General features: G+C 41.8%; 4 protein-coding genes across 6 annotated transcripts; 3 read left to right on the top strand and 1 right to left on the bottom strand.

Moving 5' to 3' along the window:
- Positions 1–1,290: 1,290 nt before the first annotated feature.
- Positions 1,291–5,391, top strand: LOC131104908 (gastrula zinc finger protein XlCGF8.2DB-like). Its single transcript, XM_058052570.1, has 2 exons — positions 1,291–1,744; positions 3,543–5,391. The coding sequence occupies exon 2, from the start codon at positions 3,593–3,595 to the stop codon at positions 4,613–4,615; it is 1,023 nt and encodes a 340-aa protein (XP_057908553.1). The 5' UTR covers positions 1,291–1,744; positions 3,543–3,592; the 3' UTR covers positions 4,616–5,391.
- Positions 5,392–6,765: 1,374 nt separating this feature from the next.
- LOC131104895 (gastrula zinc finger protein XlCGF8.2DB-like) lies at positions 6,766–17,410 on the bottom strand. Of its 2 annotated transcripts, XM_058052554.1 has the most exons (4): positions 17,172–17,410; positions 16,973–17,074; positions 16,429–16,486; positions 14,506–16,187 (listed from the first exon to the last, which is right to left on the bottom strand). In XM_058052554.1, the coding sequence occupies exon 4, from the start codon at positions 16,163–16,165 to the stop codon at positions 15,035–15,037; it is 1,131 nt and encodes a 376-aa protein (XP_057908537.1). In that variant the 5' UTR covers positions 16,166–16,187; positions 16,429–16,486; positions 16,973–17,074; positions 17,172–17,410; the 3' UTR covers positions 14,506–15,034. The 2 variants fall into 2 exon arrangements, with proteins under 2 accessions (XP_057908536.1, XP_057908537.1); XM_058052553.1 differs by lacking the exons at positions 14,506–16,187; positions 16,429–16,486; positions 16,973–17,074; positions 17,172–17,410 and adding exons at positions 6,766–9,012; positions 9,336–9,773.
- On the top strand, positions 10,105–15,105 carry LOC131104891 (zinc finger protein OZF-like). The gene is made up of 2 exons (XM_058052548.1): positions 10,105–10,547; positions 11,347–15,105. The coding sequence occupies exons 1-2, from the start codon at positions 10,352–10,354 to the stop codon at positions 12,666–12,668; spliced, it is 1,518 nt and encodes a 505-aa protein (XP_057908531.1). The 5' UTR covers positions 10,105–10,351; the 3' UTR covers positions 12,669–15,105.
- Positions 17,411–17,977: 567 nt separating the features above from the next.
- On the top strand, positions 17,978–21,909 carry LOC131104894 (gastrula zinc finger protein XlCGF57.1-like). Of its 2 annotated transcripts, XM_058052552.1 has the most exons (3): positions 17,978–18,410; positions 19,426–19,476; positions 19,513–21,909. In XM_058052552.1, the coding sequence occupies exons 2-3, from the start codon at positions 19,452–19,454 to the stop codon at positions 20,814–20,816; spliced, it is 1,329 nt and encodes a 442-aa protein (XP_057908535.1). In that variant the 5' UTR covers positions 17,978–18,410; positions 19,426–19,451; the 3' UTR covers positions 20,817–21,909. The 2 variants fall into 2 exon arrangements, with proteins under 2 accessions (XP_057908535.1, XP_057908534.1); XM_058052551.1 differs by having other exon boundaries at positions 19,426–21,909.
- The last annotated feature ends 461 nt before the right edge of the window (positions 21,910–22,370 follow it).

Below are 22,370 nucleotides of genomic sequence, written 5' to 3'. Positions count from 1 at the left end.
GTGTGACCATTTTAGCTTCCTCTATCTTTATTTGTTCATTCATTCATTTTCTACCGCTTATCCTCGCCGGGGTGCTGGAGCCTATCCCAGCTGTCTTCGGGCAAGAGGCAGGGTCCACCCTGGACTGGTGGCCAGCCAATCACAGGCACATATAGACAAACAACCATTCACACTCACATTCATACCTATGGACAATTTGGAGTCGCTAATTAACCTAGCATGTTTTTGGAATGGGGGTGTAAACCCACGCATGCACAGGGAGAACATGCCGTCTACCTTTATTTGATGTGTTTTTGCTCTATTTTGGTTTTATTTTATTTCTGCAAAAAGCTACGTTCCACAAAGGTTAGGTTGCATTCAAAATTCTCTGAGTGGATTTGAACATTATTTTGGCAACAAAACTTCTAGTTCAGTAACATTGTGTTACTGGATGGGTTATGTATAGACTATGATGTGTGAAGAAGCATAACAGTTTATTGTTTATTGGCAGACAGTCCAAATATCCATACCCCTTCCTATTAACTATTCATTATCCTCATGTGTTCTTTAATTCCTCCTTTCCGGCCAAAAAAATCCCATCCCGGGAATGTTTCAGTGTGGACGGAAAGGCATGTTTCAGTAAAATGACATCACACCAACAATAAAACAACCGAATGTAGGCCGATTAAGTTTGATATACCTTCTTTAGCATAACCACCTTTTTGGGGCTATAGCTACACCTACTGGTCTTATTTGGTATTACAGTTCTGCAAATCCTGCAAGCCTTATTGTGACGTTATATAGAATGTGATACAGGTGAGACATGGACGTCAACGTCGTTGTTACGTCGTTATGGACGTAATATTTAAATAAAATATAAGATATTAAAGCAATTTTATTTTGATGAAGAAAGGCCGAACAAAAGAATTAAATTTATTTGTAGTCACAAACGTAAATAAGGTGATGCAGTGTTAGGTGGCCGGTACATAATTCACCCCGGAACGATCAATAGGGGAGTGGTTGCCACCCGGAGGGGTGAGAGTGGGGGAAAGGGGTTTCTCTTTTCCTGTTATGGTTGGAAAGTGGGCGGTTATGTCTCACGTAGCGAGAAGAGTGAGTTAATGTTGGAAAGGAGAATAAAGTTCTCTCCCAAGTTCGACACCCCGCCTCAAACCCAAGTTCTTCGGCGCTTCAGTGACATATTTGTCCCTTCAGGGTAGTTTTTTTCCCTGCAGCATCTGTTACATAATCATATGCTAAATATGTGCAAATTAGATGATGACGTCATCTAGGACAGCTTACTGAGACGTTAGGAACAGTGTGAATAGCGCATGCGCACACAAGCCGGTACTTTTGTAGATGTAGGTATACATTTCTTCCGGGTAGTATCCGCAGAAAAACACACTTAATATTTAATGGGAACGATATAGATATATAGTGACAGCGAGAGACGTTTGATTCATGTCAGGATAAACTTCCCTCGGTGAACTTTGAAGCTCATCTATCTTAGCTTGCTAGCTGCTAACGAAGAAACCCGGAAGTTATCAACATACCACTAAGCAGCCATCAAGCGTGAGTGTAAATGGGTAAAATGCAAATGCTGTCAAAGTTGGTGAATCAGCGATTAACTGCGTCATATGAAGATATATTGGAGTGTTACAACGATAGCAGAGTACGAGGAGGAATTTCGTCGAACAAGAGAGGAGAACGAACGTCAACGCTAACTCCTTTTTCAACAAGCCTCAAGTTGTGTTGCACAGAACAGGTTAGTTTCATTTTTACTTCTACGTGTTTATAAGCTTTATAAGCTTTCTGTCTCAACTCATCCGTGATCCGGTTGTACAAAAGTGGGATATGATCTGACATTAGTTACCATGGTGATTTATATTGTGGAGTTAGCCTGCTCCAGACCAGGCTAAAGTACATCATCACATCCAACTACAGCCGGTCTGCGTCTCTCTCTGGAGTGTTTCCATGGACTTCCTGCTTCTGACCCAAACTGTCTGTTTAAATGACTTCATCATCGGCCCTCCCCTAGGTACATTCACTCTGCTGTGATTGGTCGCTCCCAAGCGCTCCCGAGGACTTCCAGATAGTTGGTCAGCTTTTACCGACTGCAGTGTGATAAAACGATTATTTTTATCAATAGTTTGTCATTTTTTCAATGCACAATTTGTTCTATATATAATTTCTTTATATTTTCATTTGTACATTTCATGAAGGAACGGTGCATTGAGGCAATTTCCTATTGTCTCATATCTTATTTTGCGCTGACACTGCAATCAAAAAAACATGTTTGAGTCAGTGCGAGAGGTTTCACTCGCTCACATTTTGTATTTGCTGAGCGTTTGTGGGCGACTTTAAGAGCTAATAAAGAAAAATATTCATTCATTCATTCATTTTCTACCGCTTTTTCCTCACAAGGGTCGCGGGGGTGCTGGAGCCTATCCCAGCTGTCTTCGGGCGAGAGGCGGGGTACACCCTGGACTGATCGCCAGCCAATCACAGGGCACATATAGACAAACAACCATTCACACTCACATTCATACCTATGGACAATTTGGAGTCACCAATTAACCTAGCATGTTTTTGGAATCCGGGAGGAAACCGGAGTACCCGGAGAAAACCCACGCATGCACGGGGAGAACATGCAAACTCCACACAGAGATGGCCGAGGGTGGAATTGAACCCTGGTCTCCTAGCTGTGAGGTTTGCGTACTAACCACTAGACCGCCGTGCCGCCCCTAAAGAAAAATAGTAACAGAAAAATATGCTTGCTGACTGTATTTTTTAAAATATGGCCCATAGTTCTGAAATTGATATCCTTTTACATAAAATTTAATGTAATTATCGTTGTAGTTGCACATCGAATCGTTTACCACAAAGATATTTCCCCTGCTTATTATACGTAGATAAGTAAGACTAATGTCTTGAGGATCTCATCAGTAGCCACGTATACATGGACCCAAATATTCCGCTTGCTCAAACAGAAAGAATGTAACCTTTGTATACAACTCATTCTGAAAGACAAGTGCCAATCCGAATGAACATATAATCGGATTCACAGGGGTGGAATATTCCTTTCCCCAATCCGATTGAGGTACCCGCTCAATCGGAAAACCGTCAGGATGCGTTCTTCCTCTTCTGAGGCGAGCAAATGGCACTGGACTGCTGCTGAAAGTTCATTTTTGATCCAAACAAAATTTCAAGACTGGACGGATGAAAAACTGGCAATACGGAGTTATTCCAACAAGTGAAAGAAAAACTCGGGGAAGTCGGTATCACGTGATGTTGGTGTTTACGTTTTACTGCGCATGCCCCATTGATTATTCTGGTTGATTATAGCGGCGCGTGTAGAGATTCCAAGAGATTGGAATATTCGTTTCTAAGTATACCATTGTTTTCGGAAAAGTCACTCGGAAAGATTCCATTCGGAAAGAGGAAAAACTTCTCATGTAAACGTGGCTAATGTCAGAACATAATGTATGCTGGTGCAGGACAAGGCTTCAATTGAACGGAGCAAAGCTGGACTTTTCTAAAGTTTGTCTTCTTGTGTCCTCTAGACATCAGTGAAGAACATCTTCCCCGTGAGCTGCGGGAGTGGAACTCCAGGATGGAACAGGGAGAGCTGCAGCTCCCCCACATTAAAGATGAAGAAGAAGAGCCTCAGCCACCCAGCATTAAGGAGGAAGAGGAGGATTACAACATCAGTCAGGAGGGAGAGCATCTTGAAGGACTGGAGGAGTTCCCAGTGATTGTTGTCCCTGTGAAGAGTGAAGATGATGAAGACCAAGGTCAAAGTGAGGAGGAGAGAGAGGCGGAGCCTCCAAGCTGCAGCTCCACTCGTCACACGACAACAGAAGCTGATGGAGACCACTGTGGAGCACAAGCACAAGCAGACAACCTCTTAGCTCCACTATCAGATAGCGACGACATAACGTCACACTCTACTGACACTGATGATGAAGACTCTGAAGCTGATATGACATGTCACACTGACAACACACGCTGGAAATGCTCTCAATGTGACAAAACCTTTGTTACCAAGGGAAATCTGAACAGACACATGAAACATCACACAGGAGAGAAACCTTTCCTCTGCTCAGTTTGTGGTAAAAGATTCTCTCAACAGTCAAATTTGAAAGTACATACAAGAATGCACACCGGAGAGAAAGCTTTTCCTTGCACGGTGTGTGGTAAAAGATTCAGTAAAAAAGGCGTTTTAGTAACACACACAAGAATACACACAGGAGAGAAACCTTATCCTTGCATGACGTGTGGTAAAAGATTCAGCCAAAAAGGGGACTTAATAACACACACAAGAATACACACAGGAGAGAAACCTTATCCTTGCACGGTGTGTGGTAAAAGATTCAATCAAAAAGTCGAGTTAAACACACACACGAGAGTACACACTGGAGAGAAACCATTTCTTTGCACGGTGTGCGGTAAAGGCTTCAAGCATGTAAGTGTTTTAAAAAGACACACAAGAATACACACTGGAGAGAAACCTTTTTCCTGCACAGTTTGTGGTAGGAGATTTGCTCGGAACTCACATTTGAACGCACACGCAAGAACACACACTAGAGAAACTGTTCAATGTGTGGTCAGCGATACACAAATAGTACAAACTTAACTGAACACAAAATAATCCACACTCGGGAGTAACTTGGGCATTTTTGGAGGACAGGAAGTATGGATAAGCAAGCTCTCGTTGAGAGGTAATGGGGGGGGGGGGTTAAACACACACAGCACAAGTGTTGCTAATGTAGCAATGTCGCCGCTAAATCTGAGAACCAAGTTTATTTGTGGTTCAAAACTTGTGTTTGTGTTTTATCTCACTTTCACATCATAACAGAAATGAGAAACAGGAACTTTTTTCTTCTTTTTGTTTCGCAGGTTTGAATTTAAGCCAATATTGGACATCCCTAATTATAATATTTAATTTTGCCGATTTTAATAGCACATATTTGATACCATCTGTGTTTTTACATATGTGATTCATTTTAATTGTCAATAAATCCACTAGGAGCCATTTAGAAAAGGCTCTCTAAAAAGAGCAGGACTTCCCATTCCATTCATTTCTACCGCTTATCCTCACAAGGGTCGTGGGGGTGCCGGAGCCTATCCCAGCTGTCTTGGGGCGAGAGGCGGGGTACACCCTGGACTGGTAGCCAGCCAATCACAGGGCACATATAGACAAACAACCATTCACACTCACATTCATACCTATGGACAATTGGAGTTGCCAATTAACCTAGCATGTTTTTGGAATGTGGGAGGAAACCGGAGTACCCGGAGATAACCCACGCATGCACGGGGAGAACATGTAAACTCCACATGGAGGATGGAATCAAACTCGGGTCTTCTAGCTGTGTGGCCTGCGTGCTAACCACTTGATCGCCATGCAACCCCTCCTGTAATAATAAAAAGTTTAATTTAAGAACTGCATTTTGTCGTCAGTTGTGTTGTCATTGACTAATATTTAGATTTCTTTGATGATCTGAAACATTTAAATCTGGAAAACATGGGGTGAGCCGAATGTTTGAGTATGGCCAGCATATCTCGACAAGGCTGTGATGTCAGCAAGGAGGTGATTGACTCTTGTTCTGGATCAGAATGGTTGAGAGGAGAGCTTGTAGGCCCTTTATGGTCATTGAAGGTGTGATGATGACCTCAGGGGCCATCTGCAGCCTGTGGCTCGTTTGTCATTCCATCACTGCGGAAACAAAATCAAATTGAAAAAAAAAGCAAAAATGATAACAATAGAGAGAAAGACACCATAGGAAATCTGAACAGACACTTGAAACGCACACAGGAGAGAAACCTTTCACCTGCTCCGTTTGTGGTAAAAGATTCAGTCAAATTTAAAAGTGCATAAAATCATGCACACTGGAGAGAAACTATCTCTCCTATCTCTGAGGCTGGGGTTGCTGGGGTGGTCAAAAAGGTCCCCGATGGCCGGGCCCTGGGGGTGGATGAAATGTGGGTGGAGTACCTTAAAGGGGACCTATTATGCTCATTTTCAGCCCTTTGCATTGTGGACAACTATTGAGTTGCTACACATGATAACCAGCACATAAAGTTTTTCTAGTTCTTCAAGAATCTGCACCTATTCAGCTGTATTTGTTTGGATTTCGCTGTTCTCGCGAAAACAATCTGTCTTAATTTATTCCACTCACGGCATGCCACCAGGCATGCCCACTCGGCTGTGGTTGAACTTGAAACAACAAAGGTTGTTGTGGTTGAAATTGAACCGGTTGGTACCGCTAGCCGCAAACTGTATAGGAGTTGATAATAAATGTCGATTTATCCTTTTAAAATGTTGGCTTTTAACACACAGGATTCTGAATCCGATCCGGAAGTAGAGACTGGACTGTCCGAGGTTTCTCAAGAAAAGAGGTTACTTCAAGACATCTCTCAATGGTAAGTAGCTTTAGCAATCTAGCTTTAAGGCTAGCATATAGCGAATCGGCTCCCTGACAGCAAGTGCTTTTGCTCCATGACTTAGACAAAATAAACAAATTTAGGACACTGATAAACTGTTACTTACTGCTTGCTCTTCTGGTTCTTCCACATGACCAAGTTACGTTGGAAAGGTGTTGGACTTCAGCAAGTTGTTGGCTAGTCCAGCTGCATAGTGGCCATGTTGACTAAACAGTCCGGTGTGAAATGTTGTTGACGGATTCAAATGCATTCTCCAGACTCTGTCACAGTAGCAATGGAGGCTGACCCCAATATGACCCCACATTCTTATATAGTTATTAAAAATAAAAACAATTTACATAGATGAAAACAACTTCATATTTTGATAAATTTATTCAGAAAACCATGAAACTTAACACACTTTTTCTGAGCACTGAGATTTTTATACCGGATGTCCATCCTGACGCAACCCTGGCCAGGGATCAAACCCATGCAAATGACTAAGGGCTCTAATTTCATAGAGCAGGCGCCAATGGGGTGTGGTCAGAGCACTTTGCAATTTTCGCGAGCAGCGCAGTCCAGCGCACCCACACCGCCGTCCCTTCCACTGCCGCAAGTGCCATTGAGGGAGGAGAGAGGCACGAGAGGGTTTAACATAGCCGGGTGTAATATTAACAAATCAAATGAACGCCTGTCATTGCCTTTAAAGGTGGACTCCTCAGTCAACATCCAATCACTGTTAGTATGCAAATGAGCAAAGGCACCGCAAAACGAAGATTAATATAACATTGTTTGGTTGTTGAAGTCTGGAAGTAGGCAAGCCATTTATTTAGGGGGCGCTTCCGTACAGCCGGGCCCCGGCCCGGTTAGCATCATACTTTCCCATTATGCATGACGTCTTTGACCTGACATCCGATGTGATGGGACAATTAATACACAAATGTACATGCTGCTTCAGACCATTACATTAAATAGTGGTTTCTGGTTCAGTGTGTACACTGTGCGCCCGTCAGTCAATTTACCAGTGCGCAGGGTGCGCTTCGCCTGCGCCCAAAATAGACCAGGTCAGAGCTGCTGAGCTTTCAGCGCAACTTCGGCACATTGTTATGTCACAAAATTGTCACTGTGCCAAGCTGAAAATGTGGACACCTCTACTGGTGCGCCACCACGCCCATCTTGGGGCAGTCCAGTTTATTACAGTGGTGCGCTGGATGAAATTTCCACTGTGTGGGGTGCGCCACACTCTGCCACGAAATTAAAACCCTAAGAGTCAAATGTACAATTGTGTGTAAAAAGTGTGTTCATACATATATGAAATAATCATTGCAAACATATTGAACAACAGTTTAAAGTTCTTTTGTAGTCTTTTAACAGTAATACTGTCTTGCTAATTCTTAGTTACCGCTCTTTCGAGTGTTTAAGTTCCTCCCCAGTGTGGATTCCTTGTGTTCAGTCAAGTTTGGACTATTTGTGACTCGCTGACCACAGACTGAACAATTTCTCTAGTGTGTGTTCTTGTGTGTGCTTTCAAATGTGAGTTCCGAGCAAATCTTGCACCGCACACTGCACAGGGAAAAGGTTTCTCTCCAGTGTGTATTTTTGTGTGTCTATTTAAACTACTCTGAGCATCGAATCTTTTGCCACACACCGTGCAAAGAAAAGGTTTCTCTCCAGTGTGCTTCCTTGTATGCACTTTCAAATGCGTTTGCTCAAAAAATCTTTTCCCACACACCGTGCAAGGAAATGGTTTCTCTCCAGTGTGTCTTCTTGTGTGGCTCGTTAAATGACATTTGCGATTGAATCTTTTCCCGCACACTGTGCAAGGAAAAGGTTTCTCTCCAGTGTGTTTTCTTGTATGCACTTTCAAATGTGACCGCTCAAAAAATCTTTTCCCACACACTGTGCAAGGAAATAGTTTCTCTCCAGTGTGTATTCTTGTGTGTCGTTTCAAATCACTTGTTTGAGAAAAACTTTTACCGCACACCGTGCAAGCAAAAGCTTTCTCTCCAGTGTGTCTTCTTGTATGAACTTTTAAATTTGACTGCTGAGAGAATCTTTTTCCACAAATTGAGCAGGTGAAAGGTTTCTCTCCTGTGTGATATCTCATGTGCATTTTGAGATTTCCCTTGTTAACAAATGTTTTGTCACATTGAGAGCATTTCCAGCGTGTGTTGTCAGTGTGACATGTCATATCAGCTTCAGAGTCTTCATCATCAGTGTCAGGAGAGTGTGACGTTATGTCGTCGCTATCTGATAGTGGAGCTAAGAGGTTGTCTGCTTGTGATCCTCCACAGTGGTCTCCATCAGCTTCTGTTGTCATGTGACGAGTGGAGCTGCTGCTAGGAGGCTCCACCTCTCTCTCCTCCTCACTTTGATCTTGGTCTTCATCATCTTCACTCTTCACAGGGACAACAATCACTGGGAACTCCTCCTGTCCTTGAAGATGCTCTCCCTCCTGACTGATGCTGTGATCCTCCTCTTCCTCTTTAATGTGGGGGGGCTGTGGCTCCTCTTTTTCCTCTTTAATGTTGGATGGCTGTGACTCTTCTTGCTCCATCCTGGGCTTCCACTCCTGCTGCTCAGGAGGAACATGTTCTTCACTGATGTCTGCAGGACACAAGAAGACATGCTTTAGAATAGTCCAGCTCTGCCATCCCCATGTGTATTTTACCGTAGTGGTGGGTGATACAGCAAGTGTTGGTACCAATTCAATTCGATTCGATACACAATAGACGCAAGATCAATCATGTAACAATACACAAAACAAAAACACACATATTTGCCAATATGCATAGGACTCTTGACATCGAGAAATTGGATATGTAGATTTCATTCAGAAAATGGACCATGACGTGGAAAGGCTTATTATGAGTAGTGTTAATGAACAAACAGAAAGCTGCTAAACATGTGAGATGAAAAGTGAAACTAACCTGCTCTGTGTAACACAACCTGGGGCTTCTTTAAAGCAACGTCCAGTAGTTGACGTTGGCGCTGGTTCTCCTCTTTTGTTCGACAAAGTTCCTCCTCGTACTCTGCTATCGTTCTTTCTAATACTCCAAATATTTCTTCAACAGCCGCAGTTAACCGCTGATTGACCAACGCTCTCAGCATTTGTATTTTACACATTTTCACACAATCACTACACTTTACACGAACACTTCCTTAGCAATTTCTTGATAACTTCCGGGTCTCTTTGTTGAGCAGCTAGCAAGCTAAGCTAGCATGATTAGCTTCACCGAGACGAGTTTATACTGACATTAATAAAATTGTCACTTCACTGTAATTTAATCTATGCGTCGTTTACATTAAATATTTTAACTTATACTCGTGTGTCGAGTCATGGAGTGGGCGCTTCCGCGAAGCTTGTACGGAAGCTTGATTCATTGAGGGAGGAGTCTGAACTGATGACGTCGTAAGCCTGGAGCACTGGTTGTACCACGTGACGGATTCGGGAAGTGGGTCAGAATTTGGCGCGATGTTTGACAGCAATACTGTAAAAAACCCTCCGGTTTAAACATTAAATTGTGGAGTTTTGTGTCCATAAAGGCTTCCAGTATCACTATTCTAGTTTTATCTTAGTTTTATTGTTACAAAAAAATAATAGTTTCTCAATTTATTCTAACCCACTTCCGGAATCCGTCACGTGGTGCAGCCGGGACACGAGGCTTCGGACGTCATCATTTCAGGCCCCTCGAGCCGCCATACTAGCTTCCCAGAAGCGCCCACTCCATTACTCGACACACGCTTTGAAGCCCCGGCACCTCTCGTAACATCATTATTATAAATATTTAATATGAACGATGCAGATATGAAGTGACAATGAAAGATAATTTTATTAATGTCAGGATAAACTCGTCTCGGTGAAGCTCCTCATGCTAGCTTAGCTTGCTTGTTGCTCAACAAAGAGACCCGGAAGTTATCAACAAAGTGTAGTGATTGTGTGAAAATGTGTAAAATACAAATGCTGAGAGCGTTGGTCAATCAGCGGTTAACTGCGGCTGTTGAAGAAATATTCGGAGTATTAGAAAGAACGATAGCAGAGTACGAGGAGGAACTTTGTCGAACAAAAGAGGAGAACCAGCGCCAACGTCAAGTACTGGACGCTGTTCTTAAGAAGCCCCAGGTTGTGTTACACAGAGCAGGTTAGTTTCACTTTTCATCTCACATGTTTAGCAGCTTTCTGTTTGTTCATTAACACTACTCATAAAAAACCTTTTCTACCTCATGAGCCATTTTCTTCATAAATGTATTTGTTGTATCTTTAACAGCTTAATAAAATGTGGCAAACCAGACAGACGCTGGCTTGGCCTCAGTATGCAAGGGGATAGTCAGTAGTCTTAGGTTGGTGGATTAGCTCTGAATATTCAGTACTACAAAGCTGGTTAGGGTGTTAGCAAGACATGTTGCCATGGTGACGTACGGTGGAGCTAACCTGCTTTGTCACTGCTTAATTTGATAACAATAGGTCAGAGTTGATGAAAGCCACTGACGAATCAGTTGGCTATGAAAATGACGTCAGTGTTTCCCACAGGACTGTAGTTTATGTGTGGCAGGGAGGAGGGGGGGGGGCGAGATGACGCCATCGTCTTGTTTGCATGATTGGCCAAAGCTCAGTGTTTCCGCATAGACAAAAAAGTCAGAGGGGAAACACCGGTTGCAATCAGGTTTTGACGTTGGTGTGCTGTGCCATTGCCATTGCCATTGTTCCTCCCAAACAATTAAACTTTGGTTTCATTTGTCGACAACATTTGCCAGCAGTGCTGTGGATCATCCAAATGCTCTTTTGCACTCTGCTCCGTGTACTATTGTACTCCAAGTGTTGCCTGTAGGTACTCTGCCTCCTGTGACAGACATATGTTGTGACATTGTCAGAGCATATGTCAGGACAGTGCCTCTTGTGATGGTACACTAAAGCATTCTTTGTCTTCTTGTGTCCTGCAGACACCAGCGAAGAACATCTTCCCCCTGAGCAGCAGGAGTGGAAGTTCGGGATGGAGCAAGAAGAGTCACAGCCATCCAACATTAAGGAGGAAAAAGAGGAGCCACAGCCCCCCCACATTAAAGAGGAAAGAGAGGATTACGGCATTAGTCAGGATGGAGAGCATCTTGAAGGACTGGAGGAGTTCCCAGTGATTGTTGTCCCTGTGAAGAGTGAAGATGATGAATACCAAAGTCAAAGTGAGGAGGAGAGAGAGGTGGAGCCTCCAAGCAGCAGCTCCACTCGTAACATGACAACAGAAGCTGATGGAGACCACTGTGGAGGATCACAAGCAGACAACCTCTTAGCTCCACTATCAGATAGTGACGACATAACGTCACACTCTCCTGACACTGATGATGAAGACTCTGAAGCTGATATGACATGTCACACTGACAACACACGCTGGAAATGCTTTCAATGTGACAAAACTTTTGATAACAAGAGAAATCTCAAAATGCACATGAGACATCACATTGGAGAGAAACCTTTCACCTGCTCGATTTGTGGGAAAAGATTCTCTCAGCAGTCAAATTTAAAAGTTCATACAAGAAGACACACTGGAGAGAAAGCTTTTGCTTGCACGATGTGCGGTAAAAGTTTTTCTCAAAGAAGTGATTTAAAACGACACACAAGAATACACACTGGAGAGAAACCGTATCCTTGCACAATTTGTGGTAAAAGATTTAATCAAAAAGTTGTTTTAATAACACACACAAGACTACACACTGGAGAGAAACCTTTTCCTTGCACAGTGTGTGGTAAAACATTTAGTCGAAAAATTGATTCGCTCAACCACACAAGAATACACAGTGGAGAGAAACCATTTCCTTGCACAGTGTGCGGGAAAAGATTTTTTGAGCGGTCACATTTGAAAGTGCACACAAGAAAACACACTGGAGAGAAACCTTTTCCTTGCACGGTGTGCGGGAAAAGTTTCAATCGAAAAGGGGATTTAACAAACCACACAAGAAGACACACTGGAGAGAAACCATTTCCTTGCACGGTGTGCGGGAAAAGATTTTTCGAGCAGACTCATTTGAAAGTGCATACACGAAAGCACACTGGAGAGAAACCTTTTCTTTGCACGGTGTGTGGCAAAAGATTTGATGCTCAAAGTAATTTAAATAGACACACAAAAATACACACTGGAGAGAAACCTTTTTCCTGCGCAGTTTGTGGTACAAAATTTGCTCGGAATTCACATTTGAAAGCACACACAAGAACACATGATAGAGAAATTGTTCAATGTGTGGTCAGCGATTCACAAATAGTACAAACTTGACTGAACACAAACAATCCACACTGGGGAGGTAGAAGTAGCAGGAAGTACATGTAAGTTCCTTTTTAGCTGAAGTGCAGCATTATTAGTTATTCAGGCTCATAGTCACGGAAATGAGCGATGAGTGGAGCTGTCTTGTGCTTTTTCTAGCGGAGTTTTCACTTGTTGATTTGGGGGGGGACAAGCCGCTTATTTAGGTGCAACAGTATGTCTTTTTGTTCTTCCGATGTCTAGTCAGTCCAAATGTCCATAGCACTTCCTGTTAACCATTCCTCTGTTGGTGTTATTCTATGATACACATGCTGTGATCGTGTAAAAACAAGTACATTGATGATAACATGTAATACTTACAGTATCTTGCCATATTCTTCTTCTACTTCTTCCCTCGGCGCATTGATTTGGCCCAGGAGCTCACGCTGCTTCTGTCAACAACAGCAGTATGAAAACATTGACAGTACTTAAATGTCCGCTCTCATTGAGATTGCTGTGTCTTCCAGCACAAGACGTGTGCTCCTGTCCTCAGGTAAAAATGCTGACAGCAAACAAGTATCTTGTTGAGTCTTTGTAGCGAAATTGAGAGCTGGGTATCCATTCTTCTGTCTGTGAGTGATGCCGACACTAGCGGCTAGCGAGGCATTCTGTTACTCCGCCAGAAAAATATCGTTTTTGTGTTATCTGCTACTATAACAATACCGCTGTAGTTTGGTTAACACACAAGTCTGTTATGTAAATAGAAAACTGTTGGTGTTTGTTTTTGGCTAGTTTTTTAAACACTGGTAGTCCCACAAAAATGTGTTGTGGTCATGACGCGTTACCGATGCTAAAATGCTAAAGCTACATTGAGAGACTTCTTGAAGTAACATCTTTTCTTGAGAAAATTCAGACTGTCCAGTCTCTCCTTCCGAATCGTATTTGGGATCCTACACATGTTAAAAGCGGACATTTTAAAAGGCTAAATGGCTGTTTATTATCAACTTCTATACAGTCTTGTGTCGACATTCACTTTGTTTCAGGAGAATGAAAAATAGTCCGTAAAATGTCACAGCTTGTCACAGGGTAGGCCTATATGTGCCAGTTTGTGTGATCGTTTGCGTTTCAGTGTCATTCCACTTTATGGCATCTTTGTCCATACATTTTCCTGGCTCTCATTGCCTCTCTGGCGGCAGGTAGCTAGCTAATTTCTGTCCCACGGGTACATGCTAACTTATTATGCTTTTCTGACCTATAAATGTAGTCAGAATTTTGTATTCTTGTGTTAAACAATGCCAAAGTTTCAGATAATGAGGTTTGCGCATTTGGAAGTGAGCCCTGAAAGACGTTTGGGATGGCTCAAAACGCTCCGTTTCAAAAGGCGTGGTAAAAACCTTCCTTTGTGATGTCACAAAGGCTGCTCTATAGGAGACCTCAATACAAAGGGCCGAAAACTTGTTATCATGATAATAATCATAGCTTCTCTTCAATACACTAGTTGTGTGTCTAAGTTAACATAACATAAACAACATAAACATGTAGCGTGTACAGCTTTACGATAGCGACGGTATCACAGGTTGCTCACCAGCTGATGTTTGAGGTGTTAACCAAACAAACATCTGCAGTGGAAAATTCCTGTTAGCTCTGCTAAAGACTTTTAGCGTATTTATTCAGCACAAGGGCAAGACAGTGGAAACCAAGGAGATTATACAACAATTGTATTGTATTATGCCTTGACCAGGTTTGGCGGCCATTTTAGGGGGCAGAATCCAAAAATCATGCCCTCGGCACACTGCTCCGCCATTAAAAAACGGTCCAAATGACCAGATTTGACATTTTTCAAGTTCTACAGAAACAAAGACAGGTATGTGTGATAAAAATGTATATGTTGTAAATAAAAAATATCAGATAAGACTTAAAAGTAATATTGTATGGGACTCCTACAACTTGGAAAGGTAATTCATGGATTAGTACACAGAAAGGAAGAATAAAAAGTACATTAAAGAAGGAAAACATTTCTTTCATACCGCTGCTCAGGTTTTTATTGACACCATGTTGGTCATATTTGTGCACTATTATGGATTTCTACATTTATTCATTTTCTACCGCTTATCCTCACAAAGGTCGCGGGGGTGCTGGAGCCTATCCCAGCTGTCTTCGGGCGAGAGTCGGGGTACACCCTGGACTGGTGGCCAGCCAATCACAGGGCACATAGAGACAAACAACCATTCACACTACATTTATGTGTTTGCTAAACAACATTCATCCATTTTGGCATGTGACTTCATTTCATACTCAATTCAGAGTGAGTGAATACATTGTACTCTATTGTTCGCCCCTAAATCGTTCATCCTGTTCACTTTAAAAAAGAGAACAAAAGCATGGTTCTACAAACATGATCAAGACTTAACCAGGTGCAAGGACGTCTTCTGGGTTTGCACCATATGTGAATCGCTGACCACACATTGAACGACTTTTCCAGCGTGTGTTCTTGTGTGTGCTTTCAAATTTGACTTCCAACCGAATCTTGTACCACAAACCTTGCAGGGAAAAGGTTTCTCTCCAGTGTGCGTTCTTGCGTGCGAGTCCAACTCAACCTTTTGAATGAAACTTTTACCACACACCACGCAGCGATGAGGTTTCTCTCCGGTGTGTATTCTTGTGTGTCTATTTAAAACGCCAATAAGATTGAATCTTTTACCACACACCACGCATACAAATGGTTTCTCCCCTGTGTGTATTCTTGTGTGTGTGTTTAACACAACTTTTTTATTAAATCTTTTACCACACACTGTGCACGGAAAAGGTTTCTCTCCAGTGTGTATTTTTGTGTGTGCCTTTAAACTACCTTCTTGACGGAATCTTTTCCCACACATCGTGCAAGGATAAGGTTTCTCTCCTGTGTGTATCCTTGTGTGTGTTATTAAAGCCTCTTTTTTATTGAATCTTTTACCACACACCGTGCAAAGAAAAGGTTTCTCTCCGGTGTGTATTGCTGTATGCATCCTCAAATTTGACTGCCGAGTGAATCTTTTACCGCAAAGTAAGCAGGCGAAAGGTTTTTCTCCTGTGTGCTGTTTCATGTGTCTTTTCAGAGATCCCTTCGTAGCAAAGGTTTTGTCACATTGAGAGCATTTCCAGCGTGTGTTGTCAGTGTGACATGTCATATCAGCTTCAGAGTCTTCATCATCAGTGTCAGGAGAGTGTGACGTTATGTCGTCGCTATCTGATAGTGGAGCTAAGAGGTTGTCTGCTTGTGATCCTCCACTGTGGTCTCCATCAGCTTCTGTTGTCATGTGACGAGTGGAGCTGCTGCTTGGAGGCTCCACCTCTCTCTCCTCCTCACTTTGACCTTGGTCTTCATCATCTTCGCTCTTCACAGGGACAACAATCACTGGGAACTCTTCAAGTCCTTCAAGATGATCTTCCTCCTGACTGATACTGTGATCCTCCTCTTCCTCTTTAATGTAAGTGGGCAGTGGCTCCTCCTCTTCTTCTTTAATGTTGGGAGGTTGCAGCTCTTGCGCCATCCTGGAGTTCAACTCCTGACGTCTGTAGGACACAAGACACAAAAACATACAAAATTCCAGCTTTGCTCTGTCACAAGAGGCATTGTCCTGTACCAGCATATCTTCTGACAATGTCTCTGAGGATCTCATCAGTGGCCCTCACAGCATCTAATTTTATGTAAAGGGATATCAATGTTGGAAATATAAATAATAAATAACTCACGCAATGCCTCGGTAGCCACTAACATACAAGTCAATATACAAGAGAATTGAAAAATATGTACCTTGTCACACAGGGATCGATCCCACACTGATGCAGCACTGACAAGCAGTTGATGTTTGCTAAATACAAGGATGAAGAGTCTTGAACTAGTCATGATGTGCTATATATATCACTATATTGACAGTTACTATGGTACCCATTATGGCATTGGATGCTCATATCACCTCCTACTTCGGTATGTGACAAAAATATATATATATATATATTTAAACTATATTAGGAAAGCAGGAAGTGAACAAAAGTAACAGTTACTGATTGTAAAAGTACCAGATGGAGGGGTAGGATTTAATAAGCTTTGCTTCTTCCTACTCCTTTTGAACATGTGGAACTGTGAACTGATTATGGGATGCATTCAATTGTAATCCGATGCATGTTCAAATGAAAGAAAACCATTACCATTACCATAAGACCCCTTAATATTGATACCATGGATCTGTAGAGTTCATTAAGAAAATGAACCGTCACGTAAAGTAGTGTTAATGTTAATGAACACAGAGAAAGCTGATAAACATGTGAGGTAGAATGAATGTGTGAGTGAAACTAACCTGCTCCGTGTAACACAACTTGGGGCTTCTTGAAGAAAGCGTCCAGGAGTTTATGTGGTCATTCCTTCTTCTCTGTTCCTCCTGCTATCGTCTTTTCTCACACTACAAGTATTTATTTAACAGTTAATCGCTGATTCACCAACGGTCTCGGCATTTGTATTTTACACAATTCCACAAAATCACAACACTTTTCACTCACGCTGAGTTCATAACTTCCTGGTCTCTTTGTTAGCAACTACCAAGCTAAGCTAGCCTAAGGAGCTTCAAAGTTCACAGAAACGACTTTATCCTGTATATAAATAAAGCTATATTTAATATATAAATACAACTGTAACTGTCTGTCGCTGTCACTTAATATCATCGTCGTTCACAGTAAATATTTGTAGTAATCGTTTTAGTTTTCCTCTGGAAAAGTACACGCGTGTCCTTGCCTAGCGGTCTGTGCGCGCATGCGCCATGCATGCACACTGTTGCCAACTCCACATTGGCTGTCGTCGAAGTGACTGGGTGACGTCATTGCCTAAACAAAAACCTCGTAGGAGTTGATAGGGATGGCTGAGCACAGGGTGCCTCTTTAAACTCAACATTTCTGTTTTTGCTCACATTTTTCATGAGATGGACTTAAAGATCTAAAATTAATTCCAGATACACAACATCACCATTTCTGTCAAACATTGTTCGTAACTGAAAGGAGAAGTTTAGCAAACATAAAAAGCAGCATCCAAAGTACAAAAGCATATACAACTACTGTGCCTGCATGCCCCTGTGCATCTATATATATATCTATTATCTATATATTATTATCATATCTTAGCATACCTATTTACAGTGTTACAGTCTACAAATTAAACCATTTTTTGTAAAAAGAAAGAAAATAAATACCCGTAAATTGATTTACGTTACGATTAATTATTAATCATAACATTAATAACATTCATAACATTAATTCATAACTGTTAATAATCGTTGCTGGAAAAAAAGAAACAAAAACACGGAAAACGGAAGTGCCGCCGGGACAGTTTATGGTGCTGCACATAGATGCCGCGGCTGCAAAGGCACTCGGATAGCGAGCTCAGACCACTCAATCATAGCGGCGTGTCCTCAAAAATACCCACCAGCCCCCTCCTGAACTAAACATGTCGGCGGGGGAGGCAAGGCCCCCCCATCGGTGAAATTTGAAGCTGAGATAGCTTAACTTGCTAGCTGCTAACAAAGAAACCCGGAAGTTAGCATCAACACATCGCTCAGCAGAGACGAAGCCTCAGTGTAAAGTGTCTTGGTTGTTTGAAAGCGTGTGACGTAAATGCTGAGAGCGTGAAATACATATTTGGAGTGTTAGAACGATAGGAGAAACTTTGTCGAACAAAAGAGGAGAACGTCAGCGACAACGTCAAGTACCGGGCTGGTTTACAAGATCAGGTTGTGTTACACAGAGCAGGTAAGTGTCATTCTTACTCTCGCGTGTTTGTTAGCTTTTTGTTTGTTAGTTTGTTAGTTTGTCCATTAACACAACTCATAAAAGTCTTTACTACGCGATGGTCCATTTTCTTCACTAACTGCACAGCCGTCATATCGATATCAAGTGGTCTTGCTCCTAAAACGCAACACTAGGATGTTTTGGCACAGGGGTCTGGAACCCAAGGCTCGCGAGCCGTATGTTGCTCTGTTGATGTCTGCGTCTGACGCTTCTTCATTCATTTTCTACCGCTTTTTCCTCACAAGGGTCGCAGGGGTGCTGGAGCCTATCCCAGCTGTCTTGGGGCGAGAGGCGGGGTACACCCTGGACTGGTGGCCAGCCAATCACAGGGCACATATAGACAAACAACCATTCACACTCACATTCATACCTATGGACAATTTGGAGTCGCCAATTAACCTAGCATGTTTTTGGAATGTGGGAGGTACTCCGGTTTCCTCCCACATTCCAAAAACATGACAAACATGCAAACTCCACACAGAGATGGCCGAGGGTGGAATTGAACCCTAGTCTCCTAGCTGTGAGGTCTGCGCACTAACCACTCGACTGCCGTGCCGCCCCAGACGCTTCTTAACACGGTATATTTTTCACAGCTTAAAGGAAAACTAGAGTTTGTTGGAATTTTGCCCATGATCCACAGTGAGACATGAACCCACATGGCTTTCCTTCCAAAAAATTTCCAATAATTTTTTTAATGTATTATATACATAATAGGACACACCTATGCCACCTACAAAGCCCACAATTAAAACACTTCCAAAAACCTCCAACAAAATTTTATGGATTTTAACCTGATGCATGTTCAAATAAAATCAAACCATTACCATAAATTGACATGAAGTTTAGGTGCAAAATATTTTCATGTGTCTGATGGACTACATGAAGGTGCTTTGGTAGATGAACGTTCCATCAATGGCTCACATGGCAGAGTTTTTCTCAAGCATGTGTTTGTCTTCTTGTGTCCTGCAAACGCCAGTGAAGCAACAACGTTGGAACTGCAGGATGGAGCAAGGAGAGCCACAGCCCCACAATTTTAAACAGGAAGAAGAGGAGCCACAGCCCCCGTACATTAAAGAGGAAGAAGAGGAGCCACAGCCCCCCTACATTAAAGAGGAAAAGGAGGATCACAGCATCAGTCAGGAGGGAGAGCATCTTGAAGGACCGGAGGAATTCCCAGTGATTGGTGTGTCTGTGAAGAGTGAAGATGATGACGACAAAGGTCAAAGTGAGGAGGAGAGAGAGGTGGAGCCTCCAAGCAGCAGCTCCACTCGTCACATGACAACAGAAGCTGATGGAGACCACTGTGGAGGATCACAAGCAGACAACCTCTTAGCTCCACTATCAGATAGCGATGACATAACGTCACACTCTACTGACACTGATGATGAAGACTCTGAAGCTGATATGACATGTCACACTGACAACACACGCTGGAAATGCTCTCAATGTGACAAAACCTTTGTTACCAAGGGACGCTTGAAAGTACACATGAGACATCACACAGGAAAGAAACCTTTTCACTGCTCGGTTTGTAGTAAAAGATTCTCTCAGCAGTCAAATTTGAAAGTACATACAAGAATACACACCGGACAGAAACCTTTTCCTTGCGCAGAGTGTGGTAAAAGTTTCTCTCAACCAAGTGATTTAAAAAGACACACAAGATTACACACTGGAGAGAAACCTTACCCTTGCACGGTGTGTGGTAACAGATTCAATCATAAAGGTGATTTAAAGAAACACACAAGAATACACACTGGAGAGAAACCTTATCCTTGCACGGTGTGTGGTAAAAGATTCAACCAAAGAGTTGTTTTAAAAAGACACACGAGAATACACACTGGAGAGAAACCGTATCTGTGCACAGTGTGTGGCAAAAGATTCAATCAGGAAGTTGTTTTGAAAAGACACAGCAGAATACACACTGGAGAGAAACCTTTTCCTTGCACGGTGTGTGGTAAAAGATTCAATCGAAAAGGGGATTTAGTCAACCACACAAGAGTACACACTGGAGAGAAACCTTTTCCTTGCACGGTGTGTGATAAAAGTTTCTCTAAGAAGATATCTTTGATAGGACACACAAGAAAACACACTGGAGAGAAACCATTTCCTTGCATGGTGTGTGGTAAATGTTTCTCTATGAAGAGATCTTTGAAAGGACACATAAGAGCACACACTGAAGAGAAACCTTTTCCTTGCATGGCGTGTGGTAAAAGATTCGATACTCAAAGTAATTTAAATAGACACACGAGAATACACACTGGAGAGAAACCTTTCTCCTGCACAGTTTGTGGTACAAGATTCGCTCAGAAGTCACATTTGAAAGTACACACAAGAACACACTCTAGAGAAAAGACACTTGTTGGTTAATGTGTGGTCAGCAATTCACACCTCGTACAAACTTAAATAGTCATTATGATGAACAATTGTACATTTTAATCGTATATACGGGTTTGATTCTTGGCAAGGGTTGCGTCAGGAAGGGCATCCGGCCAAAAAATCTACAAAAATTGAGTAAATTTGTCAAAGTGTGTCCTGTATATTTTTAATTATTTCATTATCAGCTGCTTTAAAAAATGAATACATACAGTAAGTGGCAGGTAGTACAGTATATGGAAGTTCCTTATGACTGAATTAATATTTCCAGTTTGTAGTTGAACAGTGCAAGCTCAGTTTTTTTAAATTATTGTCTTTGTCTATTTAAAAAAATACCTTTATAGACCAATTGGTATGTTTTCATTAGTTATTAGAATCAACATTTTAGCTTTTTCTTGTCACATTATGCCTTTTTTTTGCTATATTTTTCTGCTTTTGTTGGATTTTGTTTATTTCTGTATCCCTGCGCCATGTTTTGGACACCCGTATTTCCAGGCGACGGAGGACTGTGTCCAAGGTCTGCCTTCTTGGCTTTGTTGCTGGTTTGCTTTGTGGAGGGGTTTTAGCATCTGCATCCTGTAGTGTGTGGATTTAGTGTGTATTCCACATGGATTTTGGAGCAAACACTATGCACTAATTTGGCATGTTAACCTGAATATCATAACCTATTAAGTCGTGTATCCATCCATCCGTTTTCTATGCTGCTTATCCTCATCAGGGTCGCGGGATACATTTTAAAAAATGTATTTCCATTTTTTTTTTAAAGGTTAGAGTGAAATTTAGGCCACTTTTTTCCCTACTTTTGAAATTTGTTACAGTTATGTCAGCGTAAGTTACATTGCGTTATTGTTATTATTTAATATTGCCGATATTAAATATTAGAAGCACAACTTTTCGGGCCACATGTACAAAAAGTTATTTGGGATTTCGAGAATAAATCTGTAACTTCATGAGAAAAAAATCTTACATTTTTCTGAGAATGAAGTCATAAATATACGAGAATAAAGTTGTACAAGAAAAACATCATAATATTATGAGAATAGTCATAAATGCTTTACGTTTTTGGTAGAAGGGCTAAACATGCTAATCTGTGCTCCACTGCTCTGTTTTGCTGTCATGTTATAAATAAATGCCTGCAGCAAGAGGAAAGTCTCCTTCTTTCCAATTTATTGTCGTAAATGTATGACTCTCTTCACATAGTTCTTATTTTTTTTATCACAGGAACAGAACAAATGTATTGTAATTGCTGTGAAATGGATGGGTAGGATTAAATAAACTTTGCTGTGTCCAACTCCGTTTGGGAGAGGTAGAACTATGAATTGCACTCTGTGATGCATTCCAATGGAACTTGTGAGCATGACAGGAGACAGGAAGTCCCAATCCCAATCATCCATGACTGAAACAGGCTGATACCAACACCGATCACATACATGAAGTGTTAATATTTATACGTACTACCAGCTATTTTATTTTTTGGCTTATTTCTTCCAAATCATTGGTGAAACTTACAGGATCAGACGCTTCAATCAAGGAGAATTTTGATGTGAG

Source organism: Doryrhamphus excisus, chromosome 16, assembly GCF_030265055.1.
Source record: "Doryrhamphus excisus isolate RoL2022-K1 chromosome 16, RoL_Dexc_1.0, whole genome shotgun sequence".
NCBI lineage: Eukaryota > Metazoa > Chordata > Actinopteri > Syngnathiformes > Syngnathidae > Doryrhamphus > Doryrhamphus excisus.
Note: the sequence above shows the minus strand (reverse complement) of the source record. Positions and strands in the feature narration are given on the sequence as shown.